The sequence below is a fragment of the Pongo abelii genome, chromosome X, assembly GCF_028885655.2.
Source record: "Pongo abelii isolate AG06213 chromosome X, NHGRI_mPonAbe1-v2.0_pri, whole genome shotgun sequence".
In the NCBI taxonomy this organism is placed as follows: domain Eukaryota; kingdom Metazoa; phylum Chordata; class Mammalia; order Primates; family Hominidae; genus Pongo; species Pongo abelii.
In genome coordinates this window covers 48,725,157-48,738,819 of record NC_072008.2, presented here as the reverse complement: position 1 = coordinate 48,738,819, position 13,663 = coordinate 48,725,157, and the positions used below count along the sequence as shown (strand labels likewise).

At 45.2% G+C, this 13,663-nt stretch overlaps 1 protein-coding gene across 3 annotated transcripts; it reads right to left on the bottom strand.

Annotated features, from left to right (window-relative positions):
- Positions 1 to 3,751: 3,751 nt before the first annotated feature.
- On the bottom strand, positions 3,752 to 11,598 carry LOC100441307 (protein SSX1). 3 transcript variants are annotated; one of them, XM_054544210.1, is made up of 7 exons: positions 11,530 to 11,598; positions 11,235 to 11,369; positions 10,982 to 11,096; positions 10,208 to 10,303; positions 8,317 to 8,366; positions 6,227 to 6,362; positions 3,752 to 3,852 (listed from the first exon to the last, which is right to left on the bottom strand). In XM_054544210.1, the coding sequence occupies exons 1-7, from the start codon at positions 11,596 to 11,598 to the stop codon at positions 3,752 to 3,754; spliced, it is 702 nt and encodes a 233-aa protein (XP_054400185.1). The 3 variants fall into 3 exon arrangements, with proteins under 3 accessions (XP_054400185.1, XP_054400186.1, XP_054400187.1); XM_054544211.1 differs by lacking the exon at positions 11,235 to 11,369; XM_054544212.1 differs by lacking the exons at positions 6,227 to 6,362; positions 11,235 to 11,369 and having other exon boundaries at positions 3,793 to 3,852.
- Between the last annotated feature and the right edge of the window lie 2,065 nt (positions 11,599 to 13,663).

Here is a 13,663-nt window from a genome sequence, read left to right as displayed (position 1 = left end):
TCAGCCAGATTCCCCTCCAACACCACACTCAGATTGGCTGGCAGTAGCCACTTTTGTCTCTAAGACGAAACTCTGATAACTGTTCATTAAAGAAAGCGAAGGCCTGGCGAGGTGGTTCACACTTGTCATCTTAGCACTTTGGGAGGCTGAGGCAGGAGGATTGCCTGAAGCCAGTAGACAGAGACCAGCCTGGGCAATATAGTGGGATCCTGTCTCTACAGAAAATACAAAAATTAGCTGGGTGTGGTGGCAAGTGCCTGTAGTCCCAGGTAGTTCGTAAGCTGAATTGGGAGAATCCCTTGAGCCTGGGAGATCGAAGCTGCAGTGAGCTGAAATTGCAGAACTGCACTACAACCTGGGAGACAGGGTGTGATCCTGTCTCAAAAAAAAAAACAAAACAAAACAAAAAAAAACCCCACAAACACAAAAAAGTAATGCATCACTGGGCGCCATAGCTCACACATGTAATCCCAGCACTTTGGGACGCTGAGGCCATCAGATCACGAGGTCAGAAGATCAACCTGGCTGACACAGTGAAACCCCGTTTCTACTAAAAATACAAAAAATTAGCTGGGAATGGTGGCACACGCCTGTGTTCCCAGCGACTCTGAAGACTGAGGCAGGAGAATCGCTTGAACCTGGTAGGCAGAGGTTGCAGTGAGCCGACATCTCACCACCGCACTCCAGCCTGGACAACAGAGCGAGACTCTGTCTCAAAAAAAAAAAAAAAAAAAAAAAAAAAAGCAATGTATCAGGACTTGGTGTATCTTCAGCACTTCACAGTAATAATGAAGGAAAGAAACACATTTGTGGAGAGGGGACCATGTTCACTCTTTATCTATCCATGATAGACAGTCGGGAGCTTTATATACCCAAGGAACCTAAGGAAAAATGTTCCCTGTCATGACTCACAATCTTCCAGCCACCCTGCCTGGCACCTGTCTTGTGGGCTGGGAGACCCAACTTACGGATCCCATCATCCCAGGGAGAAAGAAAAATCAAATCCTTCAGTATCTCTTTTAGGGTATCCTCTCCTCTGTTTGCATGGAGGATAAGGCACCCGATATCTAGTAGCCGAATGTTACATTTGTGTAATACAGAACTATATTGGGATAAAATAGAATTTGTTTCCTCTGAGACACAGGTAGAGGCACGTCCACAGTGACCTGGGTGGCAGCCACCTCTTCCTGCAGTGCTAGGCAGGGCATGCTCACAGATCTGGGGAACCTCTGTTGCTCCTGGAGCCCCACAACCTCCTTACTAGCACCCTCTCCCTCTGGTGGCTGTGACAGCCCACACGTGGTCTTGGGTATCCCCTGCTTCTTTGCCTGTCCCTCTTCTGCCCATGCTGCACATCTCTGTCTCCCACTGTCCCCACTACGTCCACGATTGCCTGTTCCTCCCTGCACTCTCCATCTCTAAGGGCTCCTTGTCTTGGAAAATGAACCCACACCCTCTACCTTGTGACTGGGGACAGAACCCCGGGCTTGTTCAATTCTCCCTCCCTCCACCACACACACCTGTCCTCCTTAATGTTTCTGAAGTCAGTGAGCTCCAAACTCAGCTCCTCCTGCACTTGCCAGCTGCAGGACCTATGACAAGATGCCTACCATCTGTCTGGGACTCTGTCTCTCATCTATCATATAGGCATAATGATGGTAGTTTCCTCCTTCCAAGGCTGGGGAGAACCAGGAGGCCAAGGTGATGGGCTATGGACAGTCAAAACAGCTCCAATCCTGCCTCCACCTGGGGCTGGTGTTTCAAGTCCGTTGCTTGTGAATGGAGCTTTAATGTCTCCATTCACACACAAATGTTTTATTCTAAAATAGACTCCCCTCTGCTCTTCCCTTCCCCACAACTCTTTCCCCTCTGCACCGGGCAGTGGTACCTGTGAGAAAGAACTGTCCCATTCCCAAATCATCGTCCCCACCCCAGCCCCCAGGCCCTTGGTTGGTGAGACCCTTGATGGGCAGTCTCATGCTTCTGTCCAGGGGACTTTCCCACCGCTGATCCCCTGCGTGGAGGCTAAGTGGACTCTTCTATTCCCTGGCCATCACAGGGTCTACAGTGCACGCATCTTCCTCATTCCTCCATGTTCCCCAGATGACGATTTCATCTGTGTCTCCTCCCACATACTCCCAAATGGACCATCCCAGCCCTAGAACCCAAAAATTGTTCAGAGAGCGAAGGCCAAATTGCCCAACCACCTGCTGCAGAATCCTGCTCCAGGACTGAAGTGTATAGTCCCTATCAAAATAAAAACTCGAGGCCAGGCGCAGTGGCTCATGCCTGTAATCCTAGTACTTTAGGAGGCGAAGGTGGGAGGATCGCTTGAGCCCAGGAGTTCAAGGCTGCATTGAGCTATGATCGTACCACTGCACTCCAGCCTGGACAGAGCAAGACTCCACCTCCAGAAGAAACAAACAAACAAACAAACAAACAAACAAACAAAGCCAACAACTGGAAACATCCTCCTCTAGAATGGTGGTCAGGAACATCTCCCCGTCTTGTTCCCTGATGTCTCTCCAGCACCTAGAACAGCGCTCAGCACGAGGACGCACTCATCAGGGTTTTGTTTAATAAATGACTCCTTTGACACAGCAATCCACTTCTAAGAATCTTTCTAAAGAAATATTCACACATGTGCACAGAGCTGTGTGCACAATAACGAGAGGAACAAAAAACTGGGGAACGTTTGTAAAGGTTTATTAACTGTCAGTGACTGATAGAGGGGAATCGGATGAGGGGAGTACATGCTGAACAGGAAACAGAGTGAGGGGGGCTTGACCAGGATGCATGGCAATGGCAAAAGCAGATGGGAGATGCTTATACTGGTACTTGGTGTGTGTGTGTGTGGTGTAGTGTGTAAATGCAGAGGAAAAAGTCTGAAATTAAACACTCAGAACTGCTCTCAGTAGTCACATCTGGGGAGAGATGAGGATAGTGCTGTTCTATGCAGAGAATACCTGACAATACTTGTTTTCTGACGTAGGTGCATGGGTACACAAACCGAAATATGCATTAAATACGTCTTGCTCATCAGTGATAAGGATAGTATCTAACAGAATGGCACACTGTAAGAAAATACAACGGAAACACTAACATGGAACTCTTGTCACATGAAGAAAAATGATGCTCAACTTTTCACGGTTGTGAACACTTGCTTTCACATGTTATACACCTGATGATGAGGGTCCGCAGACATGCCCATGTTCATGAAAAGTCACCACGTTCTGCTTCTCATCAAGGGCATGTGTCATATCCCCAAGGCCGAGGTGAGAAGAGAGAAGGAAAGTAAGTGACAGCGAGTTCCCACTGCCCAATAACTCACTCTCAACTCCTCCTGACCTGCAGACCCTGCACACTCTGATTCTGCCCTACCTCAGGACCTGCACACGCCTTCCACGGTTCCTCGAAGTGAACCCTCTGCTCATGCCACAGTGACTTCCTCGTCTGGTTTATGCATTCCTAGGCTAGAGGAAGGTGTGGCCACATATCAGGGCTGACCTGGGGTTTGGGAACCCACAGCATCCTGGGTAGGGAGGATCCCTGGATATACAGGGTAGGGAGTAGAAAGAGCATGGGAAATCTCATCATTCAGCCTCAATGCTGTACACTAGAAAATTATGAGAAAAGAATGATTTGGGAAACAAATGACAAGATGGGATACCGGTACCATAACAGAATATGGTATGTGGGGTATGAGCATCTGCAGGGATGTGGGGTATGAGCCAAAGGTTCATTTACGGAGTTACTCATCATCTTCCTCAGGGTCACTGATCTCTTCATAAATTACCAGCTGGTTTCTCTCACGCAGTCTGTGGGTCCAGGCATGTTTCCCCCTTTTGGGTCCTATGATGGAGAAGAGTTGGAAGATGAGGGTTGGGTACGTTGAAGAGTGCTAGGCTCTGTTTTCTCAAAAAAAGGAGATGCCTCCTCCCTCCCAAGTGCCCATGGGCCTTCTTTATCCAGTTTTTCACATTCTCTGGCTTAGAGAGGCTGAGGCCTTAGACCCACACCAATAGACGACAAATACCAATTAAAGTTTTAGCTTCTGGCTCCTTCCGTTGTGAGGTTTAGATTCCCAACCTCTTCACTTACGGGAACATTCACCGATACCTCCTTTCATTCAGCATGTATTTGTTAAGGGCACACAGGCATACCTCGTTTTATGGCACCTCATTTTTATAGTGCTTTGCAGATATTGTAATTTTTTGGGGGGAATTCTCACCAATTTTACACTTTTCCATTATTATTATATCTGTTATGGTGATCTGTGATTAGTGAGCTTTGATGTTATTATTGCAATTGTTTTTGTTGTTTTTTAGTCTTTTAAAATAATTTGTTTTATTTTTGTGGATACACAGTAGGTGTACATACTTATGGGGTACGTGAGATATTTTGATACACGTATGCAATGCATAATAATCACATCATGGAAAATAGGGTATCCATCCCATCAAGTATTTATCCTTGTATTACAAAAGATCCAATTACACTCTTTTAGTTATTTTTAAATGTACGATTAAGTTATTATTGACTATAGTCACCCCGTTGTGTGCAAATGTTTTGGGGGTAACAGGAACTCCACCCAGAGAAGATAATGAATGTAATTGATCAATGTTGTGTGTATTCTGACTGCTCCACCGACGAGCTCTTCCCTGTCTGTTTTCCTTTTCTTGGGCCTACCTATTCCCTGAGACACAGCAATACTGAAATTAGGACAATTAACAATCCTAAAATGGCCGCTAACTGTTCAAATGAAAGGAAGAGTCACATTCTCTCACATTAAATCAGAATCTAGAAATGGCTAAGCTTAGTGAGGAAGGCATGCTGAAAGCCAAGACAGGATGAAAGCTAGGCCTCTTGCACCAAACAGCCAAGCAGTGCATGCAAAGGAGAAGTTCTTGAAAGAAAAGAATAGTATATAATGCAAAGGAAAAGTTCTTGAAGGAAATAATAATACTAATACCCAGTGAACACACGGATAAGAAATCAAAACAGCCTTACTGCTGCAATAGAGAAAGTTTGAGTGATCAGGATAGAACATGAAACCAGCCACAACATTCCCTTAAGCCAAAGTCTAATTCAGAGCAAGACCCGAACTCTCTTCAAGTCCATGAAAGCTGAGAGAGGTGAAGAAACGTGTGAAGCTAGCAGAGGTTGGTTCATGAGGTCTAAGGAAGGAAGTCGTCTTCATAACATAAAAGTGCAAGGTGTAGCAGCAAACCCTGATGGAGAAGCTGCAGCAAGTTATCCAGAAGATCTAGCTAAGATCACTGATGAAGGTGGCTACACCAAACAACAGATTTTCAATATAGATGAAATAGCCTTTTATTGGAAGTAGATGCCATCTAAAACTTTCACAGCTACAGAGGATTCACTCCAACTTTGAAAGAAGTTCTAAAGTGGCTAAACGCTATCGAATAGCATCACATACTACAGAGAAATCTTTCATGAAAGGGAGAGCTAATCGATGTGGCAAATTTCATTGTTGTGTTCTTTTAAGAAACTGCCACAGCCACTCCACCCTTCAGCAACCACCACCTTGATCAGCCAGCAGCCATCAACACCGAGGCAAGACCCTCCACCAACAAGAAGAGTGTCACTCATTGAAGGCTCAGAAGATTGTTAGCATTTTTTAACAATGAATTATTTTAAAATTAAGGTATGTACATTTTTAGACATAATGCTATTGCACACTTAGTAGAGTACACTATAGTGTAAACATAATGTTTTTATACACTGCGAAACAAACGAAAAACAATGTGGGTGACTCACTTTATTGCAGTGGTCTGGAACCGAACCTGCAATATCTCTGAAGTACACCTGTATTGGGTATCAGGCATTGAGCTGAGTAAGATATGATCCCAGGTTATCACAGATAGAATCGCTTGAGCACCTTTCATGTCATCAGGCCTTCTAGATTAAATTTAATGCTTCCAAACAATTTATGAACTATGATTCTTATTTCCATCTTATGTACCAGGAGTCTGGAACTGAGAAAATTTGGAAGACTTGCCCCAAGTCACGTGGTTTTTTATAGGGATGACAACTCCAGTCTGCCTCTCTGGAAGTCATGTCTAACATCTCATTTGGAGCTGGGTGAGCTCCTCAGCCCAGCCTGGACCCAGGCTTGTCTGGTTTCCATGCCACACACCCATTCCACACACCTGAACATAGCCAGAAAAGCCAGAGGGGTTGTTCCCAAATTGATTCCTCTTACCAGATCTCTTATTAATCTTCTCAGAAGTATTTGCTTTTCCCGGGGGGCGCAGCTGTTTCCCATCGTTTTGTGGGCCAGAGGCTTCTGACACTCCCTTCGAATCATTTCCTTCCTCTGCTGGCTTTTTGGGCATGATCTTTATAATGTGAAGGTTACAGATAAACAGTATCAGTGACACTTCTATAGTGCTTTAGAGCTTACAAAGCGTCTTCACATGCATTACCTTAATCAATGTTCTCAACAACACGGGGAGAGTTACACTTGCCTAAATAAGAGAAACCTGGGAGATTAGAAGCAAAAGGAATGGCCTAAATGAATGCAGTTTCCAGGGCTAGAATGCTTATCTTCACACTCTTTTAAGACTGACATTCGTGCAAACAGCAGAAATCTCCATGTAATCGAGAGTGTGGTACACAGAAGATTTGGAGAAAAATAGCATTCTAAGAATTCACAAGGGCTACAAAAGGAAGAACTTCTACAAAATACAAGGGATCCCATATAAGCTTGTAGACAGCTGCTCGGAGAGTACATGTAAAAACATAGAGAGGGGACAAAACACTGCTGAACAAGATGGTATGGGGAGATGAATACAGGGAAGGGAGAGGGAAAGAAATGGTTTGCTGAAATTAATCCAGGCAGCAAAGAAAGCAGTACCAGATCTGGCATACCACCCTACCGAGGCACCAACATTGAACGTGGAATTCAGTGAGGTGGTACCCATACCAATTCTTGTTACATTGGGATGTGTCACTGACCAACAATATTAAGCTACTTTTTTTTTTTTTTTTGACAAAGTCTCGCTCTGTCACCAGGCTAGAGTGCAGTGGTGCGATCTTGGCTCACTGCAATCTGCTTCTCCCCGGTTCAAGCGATTCCCCTGCCTCAGCCTCCCGAGTAGCTGGGACTACAGGCAGGCGCTACCACGCCCTGCTAAGTTTTGTATTTTTAGTAGAGACGAGGTTTTACCATGTTGGCCAGGACGGTCTCGATCTCTTGACCTCATAATCTGCCCGCCTCGACATCCTAAATTGCTGGGATTACAGTCGTGAGTCACCGCGCCCGGCCCTTAAGCTACTTTTTACTCAGCTTCCTCACTTATGAAATAGGGAATAATACATGTAAAATAGACTAAGGGAAAATCCTCTCTGAGCTTGTGAACATTGTTCAAATGTAATAATAATAACATTGAATACCTTTCTGGATCCTTCTTTTAATTCGTTCTCCATACTGGCAACCCAACTCCCAGATCCCTTTACCTTCTAAACCAGAGCTGAATCTGCACTTCCGGAATCATTTATTCAGGGGCCTCTGAGGGATCCCCAGGGCTGGGAATGGGGCTTCTCGGGTGCCCCAGGTGCAGACAAAGCCCTCAAGGAGCTCAAGGAGGGGCCAACAGTCAAAGCGATTCCTAAGCCATGGGAGTGGCCCCGGCAATAGAAGAGAGGCCAGCTGGTCCTTCCTGTTGCAAGAGTGGGTGTCTCAATGGAAGCACCAGTAGGCCCTATGGGGTGAAGCCCTAGTGAGCAACATCTGAACTTCATAAACAAATGCAAACGTGAATGAGCTTTAAATGGCTTGGAGCTCTGGATTAGACTACCACTGCCACTGCGCCCCAGGAAAATTCTTTAACATCTCTGTACCACCAAAGCCTCATTTTATTATTATTTTGCTGATAATTATGGTCTATAACATGAACTATGATTCTTTACTTCCATTTCATGGACTAGGAATCTGGAGCTCCGATAACTTAGAAGATTTGTGCCAAGTTCTTCTTGGCAACCGAAGTGTGTGACTCATTACTATTTGGAGGTAATAACAGAAACAACATCATAGAGGTCTTCTTATGGATTAAATTAATTAATCCATGTGAACTGCTTAAAATAGTATCTGGCATCACTATGAAAACAAAAGAAGTATTAAGGATCACAACTGTTAGTATTATCAAGCCGTCGGTGCTACATAAGTTGTTGTGATAGATATGGGGAGAAAGAGGCAATGAGGGCCTTTTTGATATTCTCCCTGTCTTATCAGTGTTCACATCCATGAAGGGAAAAAGGTTTTCTGGTCCTTTAGATTTGAGAGGTACTCACCTTCGGGATGGTTCTCTGGAGCCTGCCAAAAGTCACCTGAAGATGTTCAACTGAAAGAGAATACATCAGAATTTTTCTTTGTTGGTAAAGATTTCCAAACTCTAGAGAGACTTCTGTAGCATCAGGGCATTCTGCAGCAGAGGGTTATGAGTCCACTCATTTTTGAGGAGTTATTTGAGATTTGCTTCTGAATTATGTTTAGTCATGGTTGGTTCATTTACCTGTGGCACCAATTCAGAATTTTCCACCTCATGGTTTCTCAAATGGGGGTTAAATCCCATCACAGTCTCATCTTATTCCATTACATATCTTTTACTTTTTCCCAAATAATTAAGTTGATTGGTTGGGAATCTGAACTGTATCCACTCAAGATGTGCAACAACTAAAAATCACTGTACACTTCAAATGGGTGAATCTTATGGTATGTGAATTAAGCTGTTAAATGTGTGATGAACCATGGATGATTTAGTCCAGTGGCTCTGAAATATTTTCAGTATAAAGACACTCCTTTAATGTCAAAACTTGGCAGACACTCAAGCACTGGATTTTCAGATCTCTTATAGTGATTGTGGGAGATGATTGATTCTGGCCTGTTTAGTTGGGGAGTAATGGGTATATTGAAGACAGTTTAGACACTCTGATCTTGTCTTATGATTGTATTGTCAGAGCAGAAGAGCAAGTAAACACATACGTCCCCTTTATATTCCTGAAATGCACAAAGATCTCTACCCAAGAACCTGTCTTCTTTTCATCCTACGTTATCTCCGCTCACTGACAATTGGGAAAGCTCTCTGTGTGTTGGATGAGGGATCACTCTTTCAAACTCACTTCCAAGCTCATCACAGAGAATTGGGGTTGTTTGGGAATCAGAAGACTATTTGGTTTTAATAAAGTATGGAGAAACAGCGATCTTTATTACATAATGTGTTCATCACCCTCTCTCTTGAGATATTTATCCAATATCTACATGCTGTTAATGAAACAATCTCTGGAAGTTTTTGGCGGATCTACACTTTTAATATTTTCTTTTTATTTTTCACTTTTAAAATTGTCTTAACTGTCCTTTGATTGATTAACAGTGTTTAGGAAGAACAACATGTCCTTTAAAAAAGAAATGTTTCAAACACACAGAAAAGTATGGGGAATAATATTGAGCTCAGTCGCATCTCAACATTACCCCATGACTATGTTAGATCTGATTTATTTATTCAGAATGTTAGAAACACTAGCAACGGCCTGGGTGCAGTAGCTCACACCTGTAATCCCAGCACTTTGGAGGCTGAGGTGGGTGGAACACCTGAGGTCAGGAGTTTGAGAACAGCCTGGACAACCTGGTGAAACCCCGTCTCTACTAAAAATACAAAAATTAGGTGGGCATGGTGGCAGACGCCTGTAATCCCATCTACTCAGGAGGCTGAAGCAGGAGAATCGCTTGAACCCGGGAGGCAGAGGTTGTAGTGGGCTGAGACTGTGCCATCGCACTCCAGCCTGGGCGACAAGAGCAAATCTCCAGTTCAAAACAAAAACAAAAACAAAACAAAACAAAACACACTATCAGCAAGTCATGACTGAAGCTGTGCAGCACTCACCAATCCCTGCCCCCGCTCCTTCTCCATTTACAGCCAGTCTTCTCAATTTGATGCCTTTTTATTCGCATTTATGTTTTTATGCATTTAGCATTTACTTATTATCCACGAAAATACATATTACTGTTTTGCATGTTTTAGAATTTTATGAATGGCCTCTGTAGTTAACTTTCTGTATGCAATTTTTTTTTCACTCAACCCTGATGTGTATGAGGGAACAAATGCCAGAGGATCTTTCCCAGGTAGCTGAGCTGAAAAGCAACTGGGCTTCAGGAGACCTTTCCAGCCACTTCCCATCTACTCACCCTGAATCCTGCGGTTATGGTCATTATCAAAATCATTCCCCTGGAAGTCTGTGGCCTGTTTATTATGCATGAAAGGTGGGAGGGTGACGTTGAAACCTAGAAAGAAGCAAAATGTTTATTCCTTAAGGGACAAACTTAGGCCTGGCACAGTGGCTCATGTCTGTCGTACCAGCACTTTGGGAGGCTGAGGCGGGAGGATTGTTTGAGGCCAGGATTTCAAGATGAGCCTGTGTAACATAGAGAGACCTCCATATCTACAAAATATAAAATAAAATTAGTTGGGCATGGTGGCATGTGCCCATAGCCTCAGCTACTCCATAGGCTGGGCAGAAGGATTGCTTGAGCCCAGGAGTTCGAGGCTGCATTGAGCTATGATTGCACTGCTACACTCTAGCCTAGGTGACAGAGTGAGACTCTGACTCAAAAAAAAAAAAAAAAAAAAAAAAAAAGGGAGAGAGAGAGAAAGAGACAAGCCGAGAGGAGGAAGGTAGGGTGGGAGGTGTGCTGCAATGCCACAGAGACAGTTGGGCTCATCAGAACAGACGCCGAAGGGAGAGAAAAGTGCAGGGTCCAGGTACAAGCTCCACTACGGCCAGTCCCTGCCCTCTGCTCTGACAGGATACAGAAGAGCAGAACACCCAGAAGCTGTCTTGCGATTTTTCCCTGCACAAAAGGAAAATGTGGGGTACTTTCTGCAGCCTAAGAAGTAGCCAAAGCAGGAAAAGGGATGCTCATGTGTCCCCAGACTTGTCTGTACCTAGAACTTTCTGTTACCTAGTTTAGTCATGGTCTCATAGTTTCTCTTCATATACACATAGTTGATTTTCTCCGAGTATTTCATCTTTTCCCACTCTTTCTTAGAGAAGTATGTGGCAATATCATCGAAGGCCTGAAAAAAAAAAATAAATTTTGGCAGTGACTCAGCTAGGTATGTCTGCCATTCAGCTGGAGCCACTTCCTGTGTGCTGGATCTGGGAAGTGAGGATGATAATCCGTCCTGGTTGATGCCATGGCTAACTGACAGAACATGGGGACCTTCCCTAGCTTCTCCCCTGCCACACAGTAGGGCTTTAATGCTGCTGGCTGGCTCTCTTCCCACCTTCCAGAATGCACTGAGAGTCACCAAATGTAGTGCACGGTCACAGACTTGTCTCCAGGGATGCTAGGTGATGACAGAACTCAGGTGGGAGGCTCCCAAGGGTCCAGATATCCCCTGAGACCCTGCTCCTTGTCCCCAGTACCTCTGTCCTCCCCTCCTCAGAAACCTGGTCACCCTACTCTGTCCCCTGGACCACTGCTATGCCCCCTCCAGGTCACCTTACCTTGCTTCTCTTCTCTGATGTTTTAGCATCATCCCTGGGTCTCTTGGCAAATGCGTCGTCTCCGTTCATGGCACCAGGAGCAGTCTGACCTGCAAGAGAAACAGCCTGAGACTTTCTAGCCACAGGACCCTTGGTCCTATGGAGGGAAAAATCAGTGAAGGCTGGCCACACTCAGTCACCTGGAATTAGGTGTTGCATTTCTCCATTCGGGGCTTATCTGTCCGTGGGTAAGGACATGGAGAGAAGTCAGATGAAAACAGGGAGCCTGGAGTCTCCGGGAGAAGTATTGCTTGGGGATGACAGGTTTCCTAGTAGCCTTGAGTCTTTGGGAGGGGGTTGGCTAATGTTGTTAGTAGTTTCCCTGGGGCTAGGCTTACCCTTAAAGATGTGCATACCCTTGCTGGGGAGGCAGGGATGTGACTGTGTAATTTTATTGAGTGGGGGTGTTCTGACACCCCCACTCAATAAATAAAGGGAGGGAAGGGAGTCCCAGACATAACGTGGTCTCTCTGGTGATGGATCTGATCAGGCAGAGGGATGGGGGGGTTCTGTTCTGTTGAAGAGAAATGACCTTCACTAATATGAGCAGATTTAGAAGCTATTACTGGGTTATTTGTAAATTATTAGAAGGAAGAGAGCTAGAATCTCTGAGACTACAAGAGCCTGCCATCACTTAGAGAAAATGTGGGGTGTTTAAATTTGCAGCAATTGGCCAGGCGCAGTGGCTCATGCCTGTAATGCCAGCATTTTGGGAGGCCGAGGCGTGCAGATCTCTTGAGCCCAGGAGGTTGAGACCAGCCTGGGAAACATAACAAACCCCTCATCTCCGCAAAACAAAACAAAACAAAACAAAACAAAACAAAACACACACACACACACACACACACACACACACAAAATTAGCTGGGGGCAGTGGTGCAGCCCTGTAACATCTCAGCACTTTGGCCAAGGGGGGCAGATCGCTTGAGCCCACGAGGTCGATACCAGCCTAGCCAACCTAGAAAAACCCTCTGCTAAAAAAAATAAAATAAAATAAAAAGTATTAGTGGGGGTGGAGTGGTGCTCGCCTGTAGTCCCGAGGCCGAGGCAAGAGGATCTCTTGAGCCTAGGAGGTCGAGGCCAGCCTGGCCAACATAACAAAACCCCATTTCTACTACTAATAATAACAACAAAAATAATAACATCAGCGAGGTGGTTCTTGCCTGTAGTTCTGAGGCCGAGGTGGGAGGATCACTTGAGCCTAGGAGGTCAAGCACAGTTCGGCCAACATAAGGAAACCTTGTCTCTACTAAAAAGAACAACAACAACAAAACTAGCAGGGGCGGAATGGCACACATCTGTAGTCCTGAGGCCAAGGTGCGAGGATCGCTTGAGCCCAGGAGGTTGAGGCCAGCCTGGCCAACATAGTGAAACCCGGTTTCTACTTAAAAAAAAAAAAAAAAAAAAAAAAAGCACGGGCAGGATGGTGCACTTCTGTAGTCCCGGGGCCGAGGCGGAAGGATTGCTTAAACCCAGGCAGCAGAGGCCAGCCTGGCCAACATAGCGAAACCGTCTGTACTAAAAAAATAAAAAATAAAAAAAATTAGTGAGGGTGGGGTGGTGCGTGCCTGTAGTCCCAAGGCTGAGGTGGGAGGATTGCTTGAGCCCAGACAGTTGAGGCCAGCCTGGTCAACATAACGAATCCCCGTCTCTATTAAAATAAACAAAAAAAAATACCAGGGGCGGGATGATACAGGCCTGTAGACCTGAGGCCTAGGTGGGAGGATCCTCCATGATGATCGTCCTGAAAGGTATTAGTTGTCTTTCAGTCCTCAAGATTTTCGGAACCCCAAGCACTTGATGGCCCTACAGAGGCTTCCTCCTTTTCTATCTGCCCCGATTAGCCCATCTAGGGTGTCCCTTAAAGAGAACCTACTTCAGAGACAAAGCAGTGGTGGCGAGGTCGGCAGCAGTGGTGGCGAGTTGGCAGCAGTTGGTGACAAAGTGTGGCTGGAGGAGAAGAAAATATTCTGCAATGTCACTGCGCCAGGATGATGGACCAATCAGGGCAGTTAGTGAACTCCATCTGGCCAATCAGAAGTCAGAACAGTAGGCGGGATAAGCCAAGCTGATGTGGGGTCTATCAGTCCAGGCT

What these genes read in the sequence shown, in the direction of transcription:
- LOC100441307 (XM_054544210.1), bottom strand. Translation starts at nt 11,598, where the DNA reads ATGAACGGAGACGACGCATTTGCCAAGAGACCCAGGGATGATGCTAAA. An exon ending in CATCAGAGAAGAGAAGCAAG is followed by an intron (nt 11,370 to 11,529) that starts GTAAGGTGACCT and finishes GTCATCACCTAG; the next exon opens with CATCCCTGGAGACAAGTCTG. An exon ending in CCATAACCGCAGGATTCAGG is followed by an intron (nt 8,367 to 10,207) that starts GTGAGTAGATGG and finishes ATTCTCTTTCAG; the next exon opens with TTGAACATCTTCAGGTGACT.